Below are 27,410 nucleotides of genomic sequence, written 5' to 3'. Positions count from 1 at the left end.
ATAGGACACCCCAAGTCTACATCAACAGGTAGGACACCCCAAGTCTACATCAACAGATAGGACACCCCAAGTCTACATCAACAGATAGGACACCCCAAGTCTACATCAACAGATAGGACACCCCAAGTCTACATCAACAGGTAGGACACCCCAAGTCTACATCAACAGATAGGACACCCCAAGTCTACATCAACAGGTAGGACACCCCAAGTCTACATCAACAGATAGGACACCCCAAGTCTACATCAACAGGTAGGACACCCCAAGTCTACATCAACAGCTAGGACACCCCAAGTGTACATCAACAGATAGGACACCCCAAGTCTACATCAACAGATAGGACACCCCAAGTCTACATCAACAGGTAGGACACCCCAAGTCTACATCAACAGATAGGACACCCCAAGTCTACATCAACAGGTAGGACACCCCAAGTCTACATCAACAGATAGGACACCCCAAGTCTACATCAACAGGTAGGACACCCTAAGTCTACATCAACAGGTAGGACACCCCAAGTCTACATCAACAGATAGGACACCCCAAGTCTACATCAACAGATAGGACACCCCAAGTCTACATCAACAGGTAGGACACCCCAAGTCTACATCAACAGGTAGGACACCCCAAGTCTACATCAACAGGTAGGACACCCCAAGTCTACATCAACAGATAGGACACCCCAAGTCTACATCAACAGATAGGACACCCCAAGTCTACATCAACAGGTAGGACACCCCAAGTCTACATCAACAGATAGGACACCCCAAGTCTACATCAACAGATAGGACACCCCAAGTCTACATCAACAGATAGGACACCCCAAGTCTACATCAACAGATAGGACACCCCAAGTCTACATCAACAGATAGGACACCCCAAGTCTACATCAACAGATAGGACACCCCAAGTCTACATCAACAGATAGGACACCCCAAGTCTACATCAACAGATAGGACACCCCAAGTCTACATCAACAGATAGGACACCCCAAGTCTACATCAACAGATAGGACACCCCAAGTCTACATCAACAGGTAGGACACCCCAAGTCTACATCAACAGATAGGACACCCCAAGTCTACATCAACAGATAGGACACCCCAAGTCTACATCAACAGATAGGACACCCCAAGTCTACATCAACAGATAGGACACCCCAAGTCTACATCAACAGATAGGACACCCCAAGTCTACATCAACAGATAGGACACCCCAAGTCTACATCAACAGATAGGACACCCCAAGTCTACATCAACAGATAGGACACCCCAAGTCTACATCAACAGATAGGACACCCCAAGTCTACATCAACAGATAGGACACCCCAAGTCTACATCAACAGATAGGACACCCCAAGTCTACATCAACAGATAGGACACCCCAAGTCTACATCAACAGATAGGACACCCCAAGTCTACATCAACAGATAGGACACCCCAAGTCTACATCAACAGATAGGACACCCCAAGTCTACATCAACAGATAGGACACCCCAAGTCTACATCAACAGATAGGACACCCCAAGTCTACATCAACAGGTAGGACACCCCAAGTCTACATCAACAGGTAGGACACCCCAAGTCTACATCAACAGGTAGGACACCCCAAGTCTACATCAACAGATAGGACACCCCAAGTGTACATCAACAGATAGGACACCCCAAGTCTACATCAACAGATAGGACACCCCAAGTCTACATCAACAGATAGGACACCCCAAGTCTACATCAACAGATAGGACACCCCAAGTCTACATCAACAGATAGGACACCCCAAGTCTACATCAACAGATAGGACACCCCAAGTCTACATCAACAGATAGGACACCCCAAGTCTACATCAACAGATAGGACACCCCAAGTCTACATCAACAGATAGGACACCCCAAGTCTACATCAACAGGTAGGACACCCCAAGTCTACATCAACAGATAGGACACCCCAAGTCTACATCAACAGATAGGACACCCCAAGTCTACATCAACAGGTAGAACACCCCAAGTCTACATCAACAGATAGGACACCCCAAGTCTACATCAACAGATAGGACACCCCAAGTCTACATCAACAGGTAGGACACCCCAAGTCTACATCAACAGGTAGGACACCCCAAGTGTACATCAACAGATAGGACACCCCAAGTCTACATCAACAGATAGGACACCCCAAGTCTACATCAACAGATAGGACACCCCAAGTCTACATCAACAGATAGGACACCCCAAGTCTACATCAACAGATAGGACACCCCAAGTCTACATCAACAGATAGGACACCCCAAGTCTACATCAACAGATAGGACACCCCAAGTCTACATCAACAGATAGGACACCCCAAGTCTACATCAACAGATAGGACACCCCAAGTCTACATCAACAGGTAGGACACCCCAAGTCTACATCAACAGATAGGACACCCCAAGTCTACATCAACAGATAGGACACCCCAAGTGTACATCAACAGGTAGGACACCCCAAGTCTACATCAACAGGTAGGACACCCCAAGTCTACATCAACAGATAGGACACCCCAAGTCTACATCAACAGGTAGGACACCCCAAGTCTACATCAACAGATAGGACACCCCAAGTCTACATCAACAGGTAGGACACCCCAAGTCTACATCAACAGGTAGGACACCCCAAGTCTACATCAACAGGTAGGACACCCCAAGTCTACATCAACAGATAGGACACCCCAAGTCTACATCAACAGGTAGGACACCCCAAGTCTACATCAACAGATAGGACACCCCAAGTCTACATCAACAGGTAGGACACCCCAAGTCTACATCAACAGATAGGACACCCCAAGTCTACATCAACAGATAGGACACCCCAAGTCTACATCAACAGGTAGGACACCCCAAGTCTACATCAACAGATAGGACACCCCAAGTCTACATCAACAGATAGGACACCCCAAGTCTACATCAACAGATAGGACACCCCAAGTCTACATCAACAGATAGGACACCCCAAGTCTACATCAACAGATAGGACACCCCAAGTCTACATCAACAGGTAGGACACCCCAAGTCTACATCAACAGATAGGACACCCCAAGTCTACATCAACAGGTAGGACACCCCAAGTCTACATCAACAGGTAGGACACCCCAAGTCTACATCAACAGGTAGGACACCCCAAGTCTACATCAACAGATAGGACACCCCAAGTCTACATCAACAGATAGGACACCCCAAGTCTACATCAACAGATAGGACACCCCAAGTCTACATCAACAGGTAGGACACCCCAAGTCTACATCAACAGGTAGGACACCCCAAGTCTACATCAACAGATAGGACACCCCAAGTCTACATCAACAGATAGGACACCCCAAGTCTACATCAACAGATAGGACACCCCAAGTCTACATCAACAGATAGGACACCCCAAGTCTACATCAACAGGTAGGACACCCCAAGTCTACATCAACAGGTAGGACACCCCAAGTCTACATCAACAGATAGGACACCCCAAGTCTACATCAACAGATAGGACACCCCAAGTCTACATCAACAGGTAGGACACCCCAAGTCTACATCAACAGATAGGACACCCCAAGTCTACATCAACAGGTAGGACACCCCAAGTCTACATCAACAGATAGGACACCCCAAGTCTACATCAACAGGTAGGACACCCCAAGTCTACATCAACAGATAGGACACCCCAAGTGTACATCAACAGGTAGGACACCCCAAGTCTACATCAACAGATAGGACACCCCAAGTCTACATCAACAGATAGGACACCCCAAGTCTACATCAACAGATAGGACACCCCAAGTCTACATCAACAGGTAGGACACCCCAAGTCTACATCAACAGGTAGGACACCCCAAGTCTACATCAACAGGTAGGACACCCCAAGTCTACATCAACAGGTAGGACACCCCAAGTCTACATCAACAGGTAGGACACCCCAAGTCTACATCAACAGATAGGACACCCCAAGTCTACATCAACAGGTAGGACACCCCAAGTCTACATCAACAGGTAGGACACCCCAAGTCTACATCAACAGGTAGGACACCCCAAGTCTACATCAACAGATAGGACACCCCAAGTCTACATCAACAGGTAGGACACCCCAAGTCTACATCAACAGGTAGGACACCCCAAGTCTACATCAACAGATAGGACACCCCAAGTCTACATCAACAGGTAGGACACCCCAAGTCTACATCAACAGGTAGGACACCCCAAGTCTACATCAACAGATAGGACACCCCAAGTCTACATCAACAGATAGGACACCCCAAGTGTACATCAACAGGTAGGACACCCCAAGTCTACATCAACAGATAGGACACCCCAAGTCTACATCAACAGATAGGACACCCCAAGTCTACATCAACAGGTAGGACACCCCAAGTCTACATCAACAGATAGGACACCCCAAGTCTACATCAACAGATAGGACACCCCAAGTCTACATCAACAGATAGGACACCCCAAGTGTACATCAACAGGTAGGACACCCAAAGTCTACATCAACAGGTAGGACACCCCAAGTCTACATCAACAGGTAGGACACCCCAAGTCTACATCAACAGATAGGACACCCCAAATCTACATCAACAGATAGGACACCCCAAGTCTACATCAACAGGTAGGACACCCCAAGTGTACATCAACAGGTAGGACACCCCAAGTCTACATCAACAGATAGGACACCCCAAGTCTACATCAACAGATAGGACACCCCAAGTGTACATCAACAGATAGGACACCCCAAGTCTACATCAACAGATAGGACACCCCAAGTGTACATCAACAGGTAGGACACCCCAAGTCTACATCAACAGGTAGGACACCCCAAGTCTACATCAACAGATAGGACACCCCAAGTCTACATCAACAGGTAGGACACCCCAAGTCTACATCAACAGATAGGACACCCCGAGTCTACATCAACAGATAGGACACCCCAAGTCTACATCAACAGATAGGACACCCCAAGTCTACATCAACAGGTAGGACACCCCAAGTCTACATCAACAGATAGGACACCCCAAGTCTACATCAACAGATAGGACACCCCAAGTCTACATCAACAGGTAGGACACCCCAAGTCTACATCAACAGATAGGACACCCCAAGTCTACATCAACAGATAGGACACCCCAAGTGTACATCAACAGATAGGACACCCCAAGTCTACATCAACAGATAGGACACCCCAAGTCTACATCAACAGATAGGACACCCCAAGTCTACATCAACAGATAGGACACCCCAAGTCTACATCAACAGATAGGACACCCCAAGTCTACATCAACAGATAGGACACCCCAAGTCTACATCAACAGGTAGGACACCCCAAGTCTACATCAACAGATAGGACACCCCAAGTCTACATCAACAGATAGGACACCCCAAGTGTACATCAACAGATAGGACACCCCAAGTCTACATCAACAGATAGGACACCCCAAGTCTACATCAACAGATAGGACACCCCAAGTCTACATCAACAGATAGGACACCCCAAGTCTACATCAACAGATAGGACACCCCAAGTCTACATCAACAGATAGGACACCCCAAGTCTACATCAACAGATAGGACACCCCAAGTCTACATCAACAGGTAGGACACCCCAAGTCTACATCAACAGGTAGGACACCCCAAGTCTACATCAACAGATAGGACACCCCAAGTCTACATCAACAGATAGGACACCCCAAGTCTACATCAACAGATAGGACACCGCAAGTCTACATCAACAGATAGGACACCCCAAGTCTACATCAACAGATAGGACACCCCAAGTCTACATCAACAGATAGGACACCCCAAGTCTACATCAACAGGTAGGACACCCCAAGTCTACATCAACAGGTAGGACACCCCAAGTCTACATCAACAGATAGGACACCCCAAGTCTACATCAACAGATAGGACACCCCAAGTCTACATCAACAGATAGGACACCCCAAGTCTACATCAACAGGTAGGACACCCCAAGTCTACATCAACAGATAGGACACCCCAAGTGTACATCAACAGATAGGACACCCCAAGTGTACATGGCATGAGCCCACCCCCCATCTCTCCCTTGCCCTACCAGTGGTGGCTGAACCCACCCCCCATTTCTCCCTTGCCCTACCTGTGGTGGCTGAATTGTCCAGCTTCAGCAGCTGCTCCAGCTGTTTCTGTGCCCCAGCTGGAAGAAAGGGCAAAGTCCACTGTAGGAGGCTGGTGGGCCCAGGTCTGGCGTCTTGTGGCACCAACAAACTTTGGTTCCACTGGAGCAGCTGGGGCAGCACAACCTGGCAACAAGGCTGGCTCTTACAGCACATCTAACATTAACACAGCAACAAGGCTGGATCTTACAACACATCTAACATTAACAATGCAACAAACATCAACACAGCAACAAACATCAACACAGCAACAAAAACAAACATCAACACAGCAACAAACATCAATACAGCAACAAAAACAAACATCAACACAGCAACAAACATCAACACAGCAACAAACATCAACACAGTAACAAACATCAACACAGCAACAAACATCAACACAGTAACAAACATCAACACAGCCACAAACACCAACACAGCAACAAACATCAACACAGCCACAAACATCAACACAGTAACAAACATCAACACAGCCACAAACACCAACACAGCAACAAACATCAACACAGCCACAAACATCAACACAGTAACAAACATCAATACAGTAACAAAAACAAACATCAACACAGCAACAAAAACAAACATCAACACAGCCACAAACACCAACACAGCAACAAACATCAACACAGCCACAAACATCAACATAGTAACAAACATCAACACAGCAACAAAAACAAACATCAACACAGCCACAAACACCAACACAGCAACAAACATCAACACAGCCACAAACATCAACATAGTAACAAACATCAACACAGCCACAAACACCAACACAGCAACAAACATCAACACAGAAACATACATCAACACAGCCACAAACATCAACACAGTAACAAACATCAACACAGCCACAAACACCAACACAGCAACAAACATCAACACAGTAACAAACATTAACACAGTAACAAACATCAACACAGCCACAAACATCAACACAGCAACAAACATCAATACAGTAACAAAAACAAACATCAACACAGCAACAAAAACAAACACCAACACAGCAACAAACATCAACACAGTAACAAACATCAACACAGCAACAAACATCAACACAGCCACAAAAATCAACACAGCCACAAACAACACAGTAACAAACATCAACACAGTAACAAACATCAATACAGCAACAAAAACAAACATCAACACAGCAACAAACATCAACACAGCAACAAACATCAACACAGTAACAAACATCAACACAGTAACAAACATCAATACAGTAACAAACATCAATACAGTAACAAAAACAAACATCAACACAGTAACAAACATCAACACAGCCACAAACACCAACACAGCAACAAACATCAACACAGCAACAAACATCAACACAGTAACAAACATCAACAAACATCAACACAGCAACAAAAACAAACATCAACACAGCCACAAACACCAACACAGCAACAAACATCAACACAGTAACAAACATCAACACAGCCACAAACACCAACACAGTAACAAACATCAACACAGCCACAAACATCAACACAGCCACAAACATCAACACAGCAACAAACATCAACACAGTAACAAACATCAACACAGCAACAAACATCAACACAGCAACAAACATCAACACAGTAACAAACATCAACACAGCCACAAACATCAACACAGTAACCAACATCAACACAGTAACAAACATCAATACAGTAACAAAAACAAACATCAACACAGCAACAAACATCAACACAGTAACAAACATCAACACAGTAACAAACATCAACACAGCAACAAACATCAACACAGTAACAAACATCAACACAGTAACAAACATCAACACAGCAACAAACATCAACACAGCAACAAACATCAACACAGTAACAAACATCAACACAGTAACAAACATCAACACAGCAAACAAACATCAGCACAGCAACAAACATCAACACAGTAACAAACATCAACACAGCCACAAACACCAACACAGCCACAAACATCAACACAGTAACAAACATCAACACAGCCACAAACACCAACACAGCAACATACATCAACACAGCAACAAACATCAACACAGTAACAAACATCAACACAACAACAACTGACCAACACCACCATCAACTGACCAACACCACCATCAACTGACCAACACCACCATCAACTGACCAACACCACCAACAACTGACCAACACCACCAACAACTGACCAACACCACCACCAACTGACCAACAACACCAACAACTGACCAACACCGCCACCAACTGACCAACACCACCAACAACTGACCAACAACACCACCACCTGACCAACACCACCACCAACTGACCAACACAAACAACAACTGACCAACAACACCACAAACTGACTACCACTTACCCTTTCTTGTTCCACAGAGATCAGAACAGTTTGTGACAAAAAAGTTGACAAACTTTTTTCTAAATTCACTTCATCGGGCACAAGAACCTAAACAAATGTACAATATAGAAGTTATCATCCATCTGCTCTACATACATACATAAACACATACATAAAAGTTATCAGCAATCTGCTCTACATACATACATAAACACATACATAAAAGTTATCATCCATCTGCTCTACATACATACATAAACACATACATAAAAGTTATCAGCAATCTGCTCTACATACATACATAAACACATACATAAAAGTTATCATCCATCTGCTCTACATACATACATAAACACATACATACAAGTTATCAGCAATCTGCTCTATAACATACATAAACACATACATAAAAGTTATCATCCATATGCTCTACATACATACATCACTTCTAGCATATTTAGAGCAGCCACTTCCCCCTCCCAAACCAGTTCTTACCTGTAGTGGAGGTGAGGACACACATCCCATATTGATGACGAACATGAGCCATGGGTCATTGACTGGACACAGCTTCCTAAGCGGGTCATTCCCAGGTGACACTAAGATACATGGATTGTCTATAGTGGGTCATTCCCAGGTGACACTAAGATACATTGGGTCATTCCCAGGTGACACTAAGATACATGGACTGTCTATAGTGGGTCATTCCCAGGTAACACTACATGGACTGTCTATAGTGGGTCATTCCCAGGTGACACTACATGGACTGTCTATAGTGGGTCATTCCCAGGTGACACTAAGATACATGGACTGTCTATAGTGGGTCATTCCCAGGTGACACTAAGATACATGGACTGTCTATAGTGGGTCATTCCCAGGTGACACTAAGATACATGGACTGTCTATAGTGGGTCATTCCCAGGTGACACTACATGGACTGTCTATAGTTGGTCATTCCCAGGTGACACTACATGGACTGTCTATAGTGGGTCATTCCCAGGTGACACTAAGATACATTGGGTCATTCCCAGGTGACACTAAGATACATGGACTGTCTATAGTGGGTCATTCCCAGGTGACACTACATGGACTGTCTATAGTTGGTCATTCCCAGGTGACACTACATGGACTGTCTATAGTGGGTCATTCCCAGGTGACACTACATGGACTGTCTATAGTGGGTCATTCCCAGGTGACACTAAGATACATGGACTGTCTATAGTGGGTCATTCCCAGGTGAAACTAAGATACATGGACTGTCTATAGTGGGTCATTCCCAGGTGACACTAAGATACATGGACTGTCTATAGTTGGTCATTCCCAGGTGACACTACATGGACTGTCTATAGTGGGTCATTCCCAGGTGACACTACATGGACTGTCTATAGTGGGTCATTCCTAGGTGACACTAAGATACATGGACTGTCTATAGTGGGTCATTCCCAGGTGAAACTAAGATACATGGACTGTCTATAGTGGGTCATTCCCAGGTGACACTAAGATACATGGACTGTCTATAGTGGGTCATTCCCAGGTGACACTAAGATACATGGACTATCTATAGTGGGTCATTCCCAGGTGACACTAAGATACATGGACTGTCTATAGCAGGTCATTCCCAGGTGACACTACATGGACTGTCTATAGCAGGTCATTCCCAGGTGAAACTAAGATACATGGACTGTCTATAGTGGGTCATTCCCAGGTGACACTAAGATACATGGACTGTCTATAGTGGGTCATTCCCAGGTGACACTACATGGACTGTCTATAGTGGGTCATTCCCAGGTGACACTAAGATACATGGACTGTCTATTGTGGGTCATTCCCAGGTGACACTAAGATACATGGACTGTCTATAGCAGGTCATTCCCAGGTGACACTAAGATACATGGACTGTCTATAGTGGGTCATTCCCAGATGACACTACATGGACTGTCTATAGTGGGTAATTCCCAGGTGACACTAAGATACATGGACTGTCTATAGTGGGTCATTCCCAGGTGACACTAAGATACATGGACTGTCTATAGTGGGTCATTCCCAGGTGACACTACATGGACTGTCTATAGTGGGTCATTCCCAGGTGACACTAAGATACATGGACTGTCTATAGTGGGTCATTCCCAGGTGACACTAAGATACATGGACTGTCTATAGTGGGTCATTCCCAGGTGACACTAAGATACATGGACTGTCTATAGTGGGTCATTCCCAGGTGACACTAAGAAACATGGACTGTCTATAGTGGGTCATTCCCAGGTGACACTAAGATACATGGACTGTCTATAGTGGGTCATTCCCAGGTGACACTAAGATACATGGACTGTCTATAGTGGGTCATTCCCAGGTGACACTAAGATACATGGACTGTCTATAGTGGGTCATTCCCAGGTGACACTACATGGACTGTCTATAGTGGGTCATTCCCAGGTGACACTAAGATACATGGACTGTCTATAGTGGGTCATTCCCAGGTGACACTAAGATACATGGACTGTCTATAGTGGGTCATTCCCAGGTGACACTAAGATACATGGACTGTCTATAGTGGGTCATTCCCAGGTGACACTACATGGACTGTCTATAGCAGGTCATTCCCAGGTGACACTAAATGGACTGTCTATAGTGGGTCATTCCCAGGTGACACTACATGGACTGTCTATAGTGGGTCATTCCCAGGTGACACTACATGGACTGTCTATAGTGGGTCATTCCCAGGTGACACTAAGATACATGGACTGTCTATAGTGGGTCATTCCCAGGTGACACTACATGGACTGTCTATAGTGGGTCATTCCCAGGTGACACTAAGATACATGGACTGTCTATAGTGGGTCATTCCCAGGTGACACTAAGATACATGGACTGTCTATAGTGGGTCATTCCCAGGTGACACTACATGGACTGTCTATAGTGGGTCATTCCCAGGTGACACTACATGGACTGTCTATAGTGGGTCATTCCCAGGTGAAACTAAGATACATGGACTGTCTATAGTGGGTCATTCCCAGGTGACACTAAGATACATGGACTATCTATAGTGGGTCATTCCCAGGTAACACTAAGATACATGGACTGTCTATAGTTGGTCATTCCCAGGTGACACTAAGATACATGGACTGTCTATAGTGGGTCATTCCCAGGTGACACTACATGGACTGTCTATAGTGGGTCATTCCCAGGTGACACTAAGATACATGGACTGTCTATAGTGGGTCATTCCCAGGTGACACTAAGATACATGGACTGTCTATAGTGGGTCATTCCCAGGTGACACTAAGATACATGGACTGTCTATAGTGGGTCATTCCCAGGTGACACTACATGGACTGTCTATAGTGGGTCATTCCCAGGTGACACTACATGGACTGTCTATAGTGGGTCATTCCCAGGTGACACTAAGATACATGGACTGTCTATTGTGGGTCATTCCCAGGTGACACTAAGATACATGGACTGTCTATAGTGGGTCATTCCCAGGTGACACTAAGATACATGGACTGTCTATAGTGGGTCATTCCCAGGTGACACTAAGATACATGGACTGTCTATAGTGGGTCATTCCCAGGTGACACTACATGGACTGTCTATAGTGGGTCATTCCCAGGTGACACTACATGGACTGTCTATAGTGGGTCATTCCCAGGTGAAACTAAGATACATGGACTGTCTATAGTGGGTCATTCCCAGGTGACACTACATGGACTGTCTATAGTGGGTCATTCCCAGGTGACACTAAGATACATGGACTGTCTATAGTGGGTCATTCCCAGGTGACACTAAGATACATGGACTGTCTATAGTGGGTCATTCCCAGGTGACACTACATGGACTGTCTATAGTGGGTCATTCCCAGGTGACACTAAGATACATGGACTGTCTATAGTGGGTCATTCCCAGGTGACACTAAGATACATGGACTGTCTATAGTGGGTCATTCCCAGGTGACACTACATGGACTGTCTATAGTGGGTCATTCCCAGGTGACACTAAGATACATGGACTGTCTATAGTGGGTCATTCCCAGGTGACACTAAGATACATGGACTGTCTATAGTGGGTCATTCCCAGGTGACACTAAGATACATGGACTGTCTATAGTGGGTCATTCCCAGGTGACACTACATGGACTGTCTATAGTGGGTCATTCCCAGGTGACACTACATGGACTGTCTATAGTGGGTCATTCCCAGGTGACACTAAGATACATGGACTGTCTATTGTGGGTCATTCCCAGGTGACACTAAGATACATGGACTGTCTATAGCAGGTCATTCCCAGGTGACACTACATGGACTGTCTATAGTGGGTCATTCCCAGGTGACACTAAGATACATGGACTGTCTATAGTGGGTCATTCCCAGGTGACACTAAGATACATGGACTGTCTATAGTGGGTCATTCCCAGGTGACACTACATGGACTGTCTATAGTGGGTCATTCCCAGGTGAAACTAAGATACATGGATTATCTATAGTGGGTCATTCCCAGGTAACACTAAGATACATGGACTATCTATAGTGGGTCATTCCCAGGTGACACTAAGATACATGGACTGTCTATAGTGGGTCATTCCCAGGTGACACTAAGATACATGGACTATCTATAGTGGGTCATTCCCAGGTGACACTAAGATACATGGACTGTCTATAGCAGGTCATTCCCTGGTGACACTACATGGACTGTCTATATTAGGTCATTCCCAGGTGAAACTAAGATACATGGACTATCTATAGTGGGTCATTCCCAGGTAACACTAAGATACATGGACTATCTATAGTGGGTCATTCCCAGGTGACACTAAGATACATGGACTGTCTACAGTGGGTCATTCCCAGGTGACACTAAGATACATGGACTGTCTATAGTGGGTCATTCCCAGGTGACACTAAGATACATGGACTGTCTATAGTGGGTCATTCCCAGGTGACACTAAGATACATGGACTGTCTATAGTGGGTCATTCCCAGGTGACACTAAGATACATGGACTGTCTATAGTGGGTCATTCCCAGGTGACACTACATGGACTGTCTATAGTGGGTCATTCCCAGGTGACACTAAGATACATGGACTGTCTATAGTGGGTCATTCCCAGGTGACACTAAGATACATGGACTGTCTATAGTGGGTCATTCCCAGGTGACACTAAGATACATGGACTGTCTATAGTGGGTAATTCCCAGGTGACACTAAGATACATGGACTGTCTATAGTGGGTCATTCCCAGGTGACACTAAGATACATGGACTGTCTATAGTGGGTCATTCCCAGGTGACACTAAGATACATGGACTGTCTATAGTGGGTCATTCCCAGGTGACACTAAGATACATGGACTGTCTATAGTGGGTCATTCCCAGGTGACACTAAGATACATGGACTGTCTATAGTGGGTCATTCCCAGGTGACACTAAGATACATGGACTGTCTATAGTGGGTCATTCCCAGATGACACTAAGATACATGGACTGTCTATAGTGGGTCATTCCCAGGTGACACTACATGGACTGTCTATAGTGGGTCATTCCCAGATGACACTAAGATACATGGACTGTCTATAGTGGGTCATTCCCAGATGACACTAAGATACATGGACTGTCTATAGTGGGTCATTCCCAGGTGACACTACATGGACTGTCTATAGTGGGTCATTCCCAGGTGACACTACATGGACTGTCTATAGTGGGTCATTCCCAGGTGAAACTAAGATACATGGACTATCTATAGTGGGTCATTCCCAGGTAACACTAAGATACATGGACTGTCTATAGTGGGTCATTCCCAGGTGACACTAAGATACATGGACTGTCTATAGTGGGTCATTCCCAGGTGACACTAAGATACATGGACTGTCTATAGTGGGTCATTCCCAGGTGACACTACATGGACTGTCTATAGCAGGTCATTCCCAGGTGACACTACATGGACTGTCTATAGTGGGTCATTCCCAGGTGACACTAAGATACATGGACTGTCTATAGTGGGTCATTCCCAGGTGACACTACATGGACTGTCTATAGTGGGTCATTCCCAGGTGACACTACATGGACTGTCTATAGCAGGTCATTCCCAGGTGACACTACATGGACTGTCTATAGTGGGTCATTCCCAGGTGAAACTAAGATACATGGACTATCTATAGTGGGTCATTCCCAGGTGACACTACATGGACTGTCTATAGTGGGTCATTCCCAGGTGACACTAAGATACATGGACTATCTATAGTGGGTCATTCCCAGGTGACACTAAGATACATGGACTGTCTATAGTGGGTCATTCCCAGGTGAAACTAAGATACATGGACTATCTATAGTGGGTCATTCCCAGGTGACACTACATGGACTGTCTATAGTGGGTCATTCCCAGGTAACACTAAGATACATGGACTGTCTATAGTGGGTCATTCCCAGGTGACACTACATGGACTGTCTATAGTGGGTCATTCCCAGGTGACACTAAGATACATGGACTGTCTATAGTGGGTCATTCCCAGGTGACACTACATGGACTGTCTATAGTGGGTCATTCCCAGGTGACACTACATGGACTGTCTATAGTGGGTCATTCCCAGGTGACACTACATGGACTGTCTATAGTGGGTCATTCCCAGGTGACACTAAGATACATGGACTGTCTATAGTGGGTCATTCCCAGGTGAAACTAAGATACATGGACTGTCTATAGTGGGTCATTCCCAGGTGACACTAAGATACATGGACTGTCTATAGTGGGTCATTCCCAGGTGACACTAAGATACATGGACTGTCTATAGTGGGTAATTCCCAGGTGACACTAAGATACATGGACTGTCTATAGTGGGTCATTCCCAGGTGACACTACATGGACTGTCTATAGTGGGTCATTCCCAGGTGACACTACATGGACTGTCTATAGTGGGTCATTCCCAGGTGACACTACATGGACTGTCTATAGTGGGTCATTCCCAGGTGACACTAAGATACATGGACTGTCTATTGTGGGTCATTCCCAGGTGACACTAAGATACATGGACTGTCTATAGTGGGTCATTCCCAGGTGACACTAAGATACATGGACTGTCTATAGTGGGTCATTCCCAGGTGACACTAAGATACATGGACTGTCTATAGTGGGTCATTCCCAGGTGACACTAAGATACATGGACTGTCTATAGTGGGTCATTCCCAGGTGACACTAAGATACATGGACTGTCTATAGTGGGTCATTCCCAGGTGACACTAAGATACATGGACTGTCTATAGTGGGTCATTCCCAGGTGACACTAAGATACATGGACTGTCTATAGTGGGTCATTCCCAGGTGACACTACATGGACTGTCTATAGTGGGTCATTCCCAGGTGACACTACATGGACTGTCTATAGTGGGTCATTCCCAGGTGAAACTAAGATACATGGACTATCTATAGTGGGTCATTCCCAGGTAACACTAAGATACATGGACTGTCTATAGTGGGTCATTCCCAGGTGACACTAAGATACATGGACTGTCTATAGTGGGTCATTCCCAGGTGACACTAAGATACATGGACTGTCTAAAGTGGGTCATTCCCAGATGACACTACATGGACTGTCTATAGCAGGTCATTCCCAGGTGACACTACATGGACTGTCTATAGTGGGTCATTCCCAGGTGAAACTAAGATACATGGACTATCTATAGTGGGTCATTCCCAGGTAACACTAAGATACATGGATTGTCTATAGTGGGTCATTCCCAGGTGACACTAAGATACATGGACTGTCTATAGTGGGTCATTCCCAGGTGACACTAAGATACATGGACTGTCTATAGTGGGTCATTCCCAGGTGACACTAAGATACATGGACTGTCTATAGCAGGTCATTCCCAGGTGACACTAAGATACATGGACTGTCTATAGTGGGTCATTCCCAGGTGAACCTACTTAAACCTACATGTACTGTTTAAATTTGATAGTTCTAAAGTTATGCACTGTCTAGCCTTTTACCCATTTTGCGTGCAGCTGTCATGTGACTTGAAAGTTGCAGAGTTTCAGGGCAAATCAGACTCAGAAGGTCAAGGACACTGTAGAGGTTAAAGGTACATCAAACAGGAAACAACTACCACACAGCTGACCACTACCACACAGCTGATCATTACCACACAGCTGACCACTACCACACAGCTGACCACTGCCCACACAGCTGACCACTGCCCACACAGCTGACCACTGCCCACACAGCTGACCACTGCCCACACAGCTGACCACTGCCCACACAGCTGACCACTGCCCACACAGCTGACCACTGCCCACACAGCTGACCACTGCTCACACAGCTGACCACTGCCCACACAGCTGACCACTACCCACACAGCTGACCACTACCCACCTGACCACTACCCACCTGACCACTGCCCACACAGCTGACCACTGCCCACACAGCTGACCACTGCCCACACAGCTGACCACTACCCACACAGCTGACCACTGCCCACACAGCTGACCACTACCCACCTGACCACTGCCCACACAGCTGACCACTACCCACCTGACCACTACCCACCTGACCACTACCCACACAGCTGACCACTACCCACCTGACCACTACCCACCTGACCACTGCCCACACAGCTGACCACTGCCCACACAGCTGACCACTGCCCACACAGCTGACCACTACCCACACAGCTGACCACTGCCCACACAGCTGACCACTACCCACCTGACCACTGCCCACACAGCTGACCACTGCCCACACAGCTGACCACTGCCCACACAGCTGACCACTGCCCACACAGCTGACCACTACCCACCTGACCACTGCCCACACAGCTGACCACTACCCACCTGACCACTGCCCACACAGCTGACCACTGCCCACACAGCTGACCACTGCCCACACAGCTGACCACTGCCCACACAGCTGACCACTACCCACCTGACCACTGCCCACACAGCTGACCACTACCCACCTGACCACTGCCCACACAGCTGACCACTACCCACCTGACCACTGCCCACACAGCTGACCACTGCCCACACAGCTGACCACCACCCACACAGCTGACCACTGCCCACACAGCTGACCACTACCCAACTGACCACTGCCCACACAGCTGACCACTACCCACCTGACCACTGCCCACACAGCTGACCACCACCCACACAGCTGACCACTGCCCACACAGCTGACCACTACCCAACTGACCACTGCCCACACAGCTGACCACTACCCACCTGACCACTGCCCACACAGCTGACCACTACCACACAGCTGACCACTGCCCATACAGCTGACCACTACCCACCTGACCACTGCCCACACAGCTGACCACTACCCACCTGACCACTGCCCACACAGCTGACCACTACCCACCTGACCACTACCCACCTGACCACCACCCACACAGCTGACCACTACCCACCTGACCACTACCCACCTGACCACTACCCACCTGACCACTACCACACAGCTGACCACTACCCACCTGACCACTACCCACCTGACCACTACCACACAGCTGACCACTACCCACCTGACCACTACCCACCAGACCACTACCACACAGCTGACCACTACCACACAGCTGACCACTACCCACCTGACCACTACCTACCTGACCACTACCCACCTGACCACTACCCACCTGACCACTACCCACCTGACCACTACCCACCTGACCACTACCCACCTGACCACTACCCACCTGACCACTACCCACCTGACTAGGCCCATCTGACCAACTGAGTATGAGAAACTGCCAAGATAAGCGATGTTGTCTGCTGCTCCGTGCTCGCTGAGCTCAAGATATTCACCAGGTACCTGAAGGAACAAAGGTATAAAGGATGAGGTGAGACAGGTGACATTTACCTGGTATGTGAGGTGAGACAGGTGACATTTACCTGGTGTGTGAGGTGAGACAGGTGACATTTACCTGGTGTGTGAGGTGAGACAGGTGACATTTACCTTGTGTGTGAGGTGAGACAGGTGACATCTATATGGTGTGTGAGGTGAGACAGGTGACATTTACCTGGTGTGTGAGGTGAGACAGGTGACATCTATATGGTGTGTGAGGTGAGACAGGTGACATCTATATGGTGTGTGAGGTGAGACAGGTGACATTTACCTTGTGTGTGAGGTGAGACAGGTGACATCTATATGGTGTGTGAGGTGAGACAGGTGACATTTACCTGGTGTGTGAGGTGAGACAGGTGACATTTACCTGGTGTGTGAGGTGAGACAGGTGACATTTACCTGGTGTGTGAGGTGAGACAGGTGACATTTATATGGTGTGTGAGGTGAGACAGGTGACATTTACCTGGTGTGTGAGGTGAGACAGGTGACATTTACCTGGTGTGTGAGGTGAGACAGGTGACAGTGAAGCATCATGAGATTGAACAGGTTGACATTTACCTGGTGTGTGAGGTGAGACAGGTGACATTTACCTGGTGTGTGAGGTGAGACAGGTGACATTTACCTGGTGTGTGAGGTGAGACAGGTGACAGTGAAGCATCATGAGATTGAACAGGTTGACATTTACCTGGTGTATGAGGTGAGACAGGTGACATTTACCTGGTGTGTGAGGTGAGACAGGTGACATTTACATGGTGTGTGAGGTGAGACAGGTGACATTTACCTGGTGTGTGAGGTGAGACAGGTGACATTTACCTGGTGTGTGAGGTGAGACAGGTGACATTTACCTGGTGTGTGAGGTGAGACAGGTGACATTTACCTGGTGTGTGAGATGAGACAAGTGACAATGAAGCATCATGAGATTGAACAGGTTGACAAAAAAACACAGGCTCTCCTGCTGGGACTGGAGCAGAGTCAGGTCAACGACCTGCAGCAGGCTGGTCTGGTGGACGATGTCAGCATAACACTCCAGTGTCAGCAGGCGGCGGGCAGATGCCAGGTCAAACATGGCACTGGACTCATTAGTCACACCTGAAACAAATGGCACTGGACTCATTAGTCACACCTGGAACAATTAAATGGCACTGGATTCATTAGTCACACCTGGAACAATTAAATGGCACTGGACTCGTTAGTCACACCTGAAACAATTAAATGGCACTGGACTCGTTAGTCACACCTGAAACAATTAAATGGCACTGGACTCATTAGTCACACCTGGAACAATTAAATGGCACTGGACTCGTTAGTCCCAATGAAATTCTTCTGCAACAAGATATTAAAACATCTTACTTTTCATTGCTTTGATCAACTGTTTCAAAATGTGTCCAACAAGTTTCTCTGGATGTACATTTGTGGACACTGTGCCATTTGACATGATGGATGTTGTACCATCTGACATGATGGATGTTCTACCATCTGACAAGTTGGATGTTGTACCATTAGACATGTTGGATGCTCCACTCTGACCTGCAATTCAAGAATATTTCAATAAAAGTTTTTAGTGCATGAGCATTTGTTTTATGACCAGAATAAGTGTCTAACTGACCATCTGACCAGCATAAGTGTCTAACTGACCATCTGACCAGAATAAGTGTCTAACTAACCATCTGACCAGAATAAGTGTCTAACTGACCATCTGACCAGAATAAGTGTCTAACTGACCATCTGACCAGAATAAGTGTCTAACTGACCATCTGACCAGAATAAGTGTCTAACTGACCATCTGACCAGAATAAGTGTCTAACTGACCATCTGACCAGAATAAGTGTCTAACTGACCATCTGACCAGAATAAGTGTCTAACTGACCGTCTGACCAGAATAAGTGTCTAACTGACCATCTGACCAGAATAAGTGTCTAACTGACCATCTGACCAGAATAAGTGTCTAACTGACCATCTGACCAGAATAAGTGTCTAACTGACCATCTGACCAGAATGAGTGTCTAACTGACCATCTGACCAGAATAAGTGTCTAACTGACCAGAATAAGTGTCTAACTGACCATCTGACCAGAATAAGTGTCTAACTGACCATCTGACCAGAATAAGTGTCTAACTGACCAGAATAAGTGTCTAACTGACCATCTGACCAGAATAAGTGTCTAACTGACCATCTGACCAGAATAAGTGTCTAACTGACCATCTGACCAGAATAAGTGTCTAACTGACCATCTGACCAGAATAAGTGTCTAACTGACCATCTGACCAGAATAAGTGTCTAACTGACCGTCTGACCAGAATAAGTGTCTAACTGACCATCTGACCAGAATAAGTGTCTAACTGACCATCTAACCAGAATAAGTGTCTAACTGACCGTCTGACCAGAATAAGTGTCTAACTGACCAGAATAAGTGTCTAACTGACCATCTGACCAGAATAAGTGTCTAACTGACCAGAATAAGTGTCTAACTGACCAGAATAAGTGTCTAACTGACCATCTGACCAGAATAAGTGTCTAACTGACCATCTGACCAGAATAAGTGTCTAACTGACCATCTGACCAGAATAAGTGTCTAACTGACCAGAATAAGTGTCTAACTGACCATCTGACCAGAATAAGTGTCTAACTGACCATCTGACCAGAATAAGTGTCTAACTGACCATCTGACCAGAATAAGTGTCTAACTGACCATCTGACCAGAATAAGTGTCTAACTGACCATCTGACCAGAATAAGTGTCTAACTGACCATCTGACCAGAATAAGTGTCTAACTGACCGTCTGACCAGAATAAGTGTCTAACTGACCATCTGACCAGAATAAGTGTCTAACTGACCATCTGACCAGAATAAGTGTCTAACTGACCATCTGACCAGAATAAGTGTCTAACTGACCATCTGACCAGAATAAGTGTCTAACTGACCATCTGACCAGAATAAGTGTCTAACTGACCATCTGACCAGAATAAGTGTCTAACTGACCATCTGACCAGAATAAGTGTCTCACTAACCATCTGACCAGAATAAGTGTCTAACTGACCATCTGACCAGAATAAGTGTCTAACTGACCATCTGACCAGAATAAGTGTCTAACTGACCATCTGACCAGAATAAGTGTCTAACTGACCATCTGACCAGAATAAGTGTCTAACTGACCAGAATAAGTGTCTAACTGACCATCTGACCAGAATAAGTGTCTAACTGACCATCTGACCAGAATAAGTGTCTAACTGACCATCTGACCAGAATAAGTGTCTAACTGACCATCTGACCAGAATAAGTGTCTAACTGACCATAATAAGTGTCTAACTGACCATCTGACCAGAATAAGTGTCTAACTGACCATAATAAGTGTCTAACTGACCATCTGACCAGAATAAGTGTCTAACTGACCATAATAAGTGTCTAACTGACCATCTGACCAGAATAAGTGTCTAACTGACCATCTGACCAGAATAAGTGTCTAACTGACCATCTGACCAGAATAAGTGTCTAACTGACCATCTGACCAGAATAAGTGTCTAACTAACCATCTGACCAGAATAAGTGTCTAACTGACCATCTGACCAGAATAAGTGTCTAACTGACCATCTGACCAGAATAAGTGTCTAACTGACCATCTGACCAGAATAAGTGTCTAACTGACCATCTGACCAGAATAAGTGTCTAACTGACCATCTGACCAGAATAAGTGTCTAACTGACCATCTGACCAGAATAAGTGTCTAACTGACCATCTGACCAGAATAAGTGTCTAACTGACCATCTGACCAGAATAAGTGTCTAACTGACCATCTGACCAGAATAAGTGTCTAACTAACCATCTGACCAGAATAAGTGTCTAACTGACCATCTGACCAGAATAAGTGTCTAACTGACCATCTGACCAGAATAAGTGTCTAACTGACCGTCTGACCAGAATAAGTGTCTAACTGACCATCTGACCAGAATAAGTGTCTAACTGACCGTCTGACCAGAATAAGTTTCTAACTGACCATCTGACCAGAATAAGTGTCTAACTGACCATCTGACCAGAATAAGTGTCTAACTGACCGTCTGACCAGAATAAGTGTCTAACTGACCAGAATAAGTGTCTAACTGACCATCTGACAAGAATAAGTGTCTAACTGACCATCTGACCAGAATAAGTGTCTAACTGACCATCTGACCAGAATAAGTGTCTAACTTACCATCTGACCAGAATAAGTGTCTAACTGACCATCTGACCAGAATAAGTGTCTAACTGACCATCTGACCAGAATAAGTGTCTAACTAACCATCTGACCAGAATAAGTGTCTAACTGACCATCTGACCAGAATAAGTGTCTAACTGACCATCTGACCAGAATAAGTGTCTAACTGACCATCTGACCAGAATAAGTGTCTAACTGACCATCTGACCAGAATAAGTGTCTAACTGACCATCTGACCAGAATAAGTGTCTAACTGACCATCTGACCAGCATAAGTGTCTAACTGACCATCTGACCAGAATAAGTGTCTAACTAACCATCTGACCAGAATAAGTGTCTAACTGACCATCTGACCAGAATAAGTGTCTTAACTGACCATCTGACCAGAATAAGTGTCTAACTGACCATAATAAGTGTCTAACTGACCATCTGACCAGAATAAGTGTCTAACTGACCATCTGACCAGAATAAGTGTCTAACTAACCATCTGACCAGAATAAGTGTCTAACTGACCATCTGACCAGAATAAGTGTCTAACTGACCATCTGACCAGAATAAGTGTCAAACTGACCATCTGACCAGAATAAGTGTCTAACTGACCATCTGACCAGAATAAGTGGCTAACTGACCGTCTGACCAGAACAAGTGTCTAACTGACCATCTGATCAGAATAAGTGTCTAACTGACCATCTGACCAGAATAAGTGTCTAACTAACCATCTGACCAGAATAAGTGTCTAACTGACCATCTGACCAGAATAAGTGTCTAACTGACCATCTGACCAGAATAAGTGTCTAACTGACCAGAATAAGTGTCTAACTGACCATCTGACCAGAATAAGTGTCTAACTGACCATCTGACCAGAATAAGTGTCTAACTGACCATCTGACCAGAATAAGTGTCTAACTGACCATCTGATCAGAATAAGTGTCTAACTGACCATCTGACCAGAATAAGTGTCTAACTGACCATCTGACCAGAATAAGTGTCTAACTGACCATCTGACCAGAATAAGTGTCTAACTGACCGTCTGACCAGAATAAGTGTCTAACTGACCATCTGACCAGAATAAGTGTCTAACTGACCATCTGACCAGAATAAGTGTCTAACTGACCATCTGACCAGAATAAGTGTCTAACTGACCATCTGACCAGAATAAGTGTCTAACTGACCATCTGACCAGAATAAGTGTCTAACTGACCATCTGACCAGAATAAGTGTCTAACTGACCATCTGACCAGAATAAGTGTCTAACTGACCATCTGACCAGAATAAGTGGCTAACTGACCGTCTGACCAGAATAAGTGTCTAACTGACCATCTGACCAGAATAAGTGTCTAACTGACCATCTGACCAGAATAAGTGTCTAACTGACCATCTGACCAGAATAAGTGTCTAACTGACCATCTGACCAGAATAAGTGTCTAACTGACCATCTGATCAGAATAAGTGTCTAACTGACCATCTGACCAGAATAAGTGTCTAACTGACCATCTGACCAGAATAAGTGTCTAACTGACCATCTGACCAGAATAAGTGTCTAACTTACCATCTGACCAGAATAAGTGTCTAACTGACCATCTGATCAGAATAAGTGTCTAACTGACCATCTGACCAGAATAAGTGTCTAACTAACCATCTGACCAGAATAAGTGTCTAACTGACCATCTGACCAGAATAAGTGTCTAACTGACCATCTGACCAGAATAAGTGTCTAACTGACCAGAATAAGTGTCTAACTGACCATCTGACCAGAATAAGTGTCTAACTGACCATCTGACCAGAATAAGTGTCTAACTGACCATCTGACCAGAATAAGTGTCTAACTGACCATCTGATCAGAATAAGTGTCTAACTGACCATCTGACCAGAATAAGTGTCTAACTGACCATCTGACCAGAATAAGTGTCTAACTGACCATCTGACCAGAATAAGTGTCTAACTGACCGTCTGACCAGAATAAGTGTCTAACTGACCATCTGACCAGAATAAGTGTCTAACTGACCATCTGACCAGAATAAGTGTCTAACTGACCATCTGACCAGAATAAGTGTCTAACCGACCATCTGACCAGAATAAGTGTCTAACTGACCATCTGACCAGAATAAGTGTCTAACTGACCATCTGACCAGAATAAGTGTCTAACTGACCATCTGATCAGAATAAGTGTCTAACTGACCATCTGACCAGAATAAGTGTCTAACTGACCATCTGACCAGAATAAGTGTCTAACTGACCATCTGACCAGAATAAGTGTCTAACTGACCGTCTGACCAGAATAAGTGTCTAACTGACCATCTGACCAGAATAAGTGTCTAACTGACCATCTGACCAGAATAAGTGTCTAACTGACCATCTGACCAGAATAAGTGTCTAACTTACCATCTGACCAGAATAAGTGTCTAACTGACCAGAATAAGTGTCTAACTGACCATCTGACCAGAATAAGTGTCTAACTGACCATCTGACCAGAATAAGTGTCTAACTGACCATCTGACCAGAATAAGTGTCTAACTGACCATCTGACAAGAATAAGTGTCTAACTGACCATCTGACCAGAATAAGTGTCTAACTGACCATCTGACCAGAATAAGTGTCTAACTGACCATCTGACCAGAATAAGTGTCTAACTTACCATCTGACCAGAATAAGTGTCTAACTGACCATCTGACCAGAATAAGTGTCTAACTGACCATCTGACCAGAATAAGTGTCTAACTAACCATCTGACCAGAATAAGTGTCTAACTGACCATCTGACCAGAATAAGTGTCTAACTGACCATCTGACCAGAATAAGTGTCTAACTGACCGTCTGACCAGTGATGCCTCCGGCTTGGAATCTTGGGACAACAGGTGTAGACAATGGTGTGGGTCAAATTTAGACTCAATTTCTCAGCTACAGGCTCAAGTCTGGGGAAGTACAGGCACAGGTTAGTCACCATCAGAATACACAGGTTAGTCACTTGCTGTCACACAGGCTAGTCACTTGCTGTTACATATATATATATATATATATATATATGTGTGTATAAATATATGTATATATATGAGTATATGAGTGTGTGTATGTGTGTAAACTTAACTATGATGTAAGAGAAAATTTTGGGGGGGGGGGGGGGAGGTATGCTAAGAACACGTTGCAGGTCCAGCCATTTTTTTTTTCTTTCCAGCATTTTTTTGTTCCAGCCAGATCTAACTTGATGCAGGAATTTTCCCTCATTTTACTTTCTGGTGCAGGTTGTTCATTTATGGCCCTACCCTATTTATTTGGATGGTTTGGTCTTGAGGTCTGTCTGTAAGTGTAAACAAAGCCAATTGTTCTGGCAACATGAGCCTGTAAACAAAGCCAATTGTTCTGGCAACATGAGCCTGTAAACAAAGCCAATTGTTCTGGCAACATGAGTCTGTAAACAAAGCCAATTGTTCTGGCAACATGAGTCTGTAAACAAAGCCAATTGTTCTGGCAACACGAGCCTGTAAACAAAGCCAACTGTTCTGGCAAGGGTTACCTGGCTGGTGGCATCTTTCGGACAAACAGGAGTCGCCCTAAAATCTTGATTGGACCTTCCTCTAAGACTTGGAAATAGTTGCTTGAAACTTCTGGGGAAAAATTGTCTTAAGCTGTTACAATTATAAACATTGTTTCGGTGGATATTTCATATTTTGATGCAATATTTTATACAAGCTTGTTTGCTTGTTTGTTTGATTGTGGCAAATCTTGTTTTGACCCACTTCTAATGCAGCCATTTTGTTCCACTTTAATGACCATTCAATTACATCTTTGTTTTTTAAATGATTATTTTTTTAATTAGTCATTAAAAATTAATTAAGTGGTTTCGTAATTAAAGGGAGATAACAAAATTAATTCACTCAATAGATGACTATATTCAATAACAAAAGGTGAGATAACTAGCTAGATGCGATTACCCTAACAGTGTGGTGGACTGTTGTTAATGAGAATATTTACAACAGTAGAGCAGGTCGATCTAGTGAATGCTATTAGGGGCAGATAATAAAGTTTTAAACAATTGGAAATTAATGGAAATTAACAAGATGAAGAGTTTGCTGTCTCATGTACAATACGGTAACGGATGGCTGCTTTCACTGGGCTTTCAGATATCACATGTACGGATGGCTGCTTTCAGATATCACATGTATGGATGGCTGCTTTCACTGGGCTTTCAGATATCACATGTACGGATGGCTGCTTTCAATGGGCTTTCAGCTATCACATGTACGGATGGCTGCTTTCACTGGGATCACATGTATGGATGGCTGCTTTCACTGGGCTTTCAGATATCACATGTACGGATGGCTGCTTTCACTGGGCTTTCAGATATCACATGTACGGATGGCTGCTTTCAATGGGCTTTCAGCTATCACATGTACGGATGGCTGCTTTCACTGGGATCACATGTATGGATGGCTGCTTTCACTGGGCTTTCAGATATCACATGTACGGATGGCTGCTTTCAATGGGCTTTCAGATATCACATGTATGGATGGCTGCTTTCAATGGGCTTTCAGATATCACATGTATGGATGGCTGCTTTCAATGGGCTTTCAGATATCACATGTATGGATGGCTGCTTTCACTGGGATCACATGTATGGATGGCTGCTTTCACTGGGATCACATGTATGGATGGCTGCTTTCACTGGGCTTTCAGATATCATATGTATGGATGGCTGCTTTCACTGGGCTTTCATATATCACATGTATGGATGGCTGCTTTCACTGGGCTTTCAGATATCATATGTATGGATGGCTGCTTTCACTGGGCTTTCATATATCCCATGTACGGATGGCTGCTTTCACTGGGCTTTCAGATATCACATGTACGGATGGCTGCTTTCAATGGGCTTTCAGCTATCACATGTACGGATGGCTGCTTTCACTGGGATCACATGTATGGATGGCTGCTTTCACTGGGCTTT

General features: G+C 45.1%; 1 protein-coding gene across 1 annotated transcript in view; it reads right to left on the bottom strand.

Annotated features, from left to right (window-relative positions):
- Positions 1–6,120: 6,120 nt before the first annotated feature.
- Positions 6,121–27,410, bottom strand: part of LOC131943937 (zinc finger FYVE domain-containing protein 26) — a gene marked incomplete at its 3' end in the record, with an annotated part of 48,199 nt that continues 26,909 nt past the window's right edge. The window contains exons 15-23 of the mRNA XM_059304323.1: positions 25,983–26,073; positions 25,283–25,383; positions 19,636–19,812; positions 19,163–19,374; positions 18,152–18,252; positions 16,437–16,513; positions 8,963–9,063; positions 8,489–8,575; positions 6,121–6,283 (exon numbers count right to left, since the gene is read on the bottom strand). Coding sequence (XP_059160306.1) covers positions 6,121–6,283; positions 8,489–8,575; positions 8,963–9,063; positions 16,437–16,513; positions 18,152–18,252; positions 19,163–19,374; positions 19,636–19,812; positions 25,283–25,383; positions 25,983–26,073 — 1,110 coding nt within the window. The remainder of the gene's footprint in view (positions 6,284–8,488; positions 8,576–8,962; positions 9,064–16,436; positions 16,514–18,151; positions 18,253–19,162; positions 19,375–19,635; positions 19,813–25,282; positions 25,384–25,982; positions 26,074–27,410) is intronic.

Source organism: Physella acuta, unplaced genomic scaffold (genome assembly GCF_028476545.2).
Source record: "Physella acuta isolate Inbredline_101_S28 unplaced genomic scaffold, ASM2847654v3 ptg000473l, whole genome shotgun sequence".
In the NCBI taxonomy this organism is placed as follows: Eukaryota; Metazoa; Mollusca; class Gastropoda; family Physidae; genus Physella; species Physella acuta.
The sequence above is the reverse complement of the archived record's forward strand: the minus strand, read 5'-3'. Positions and strand labels throughout refer to the sequence as shown.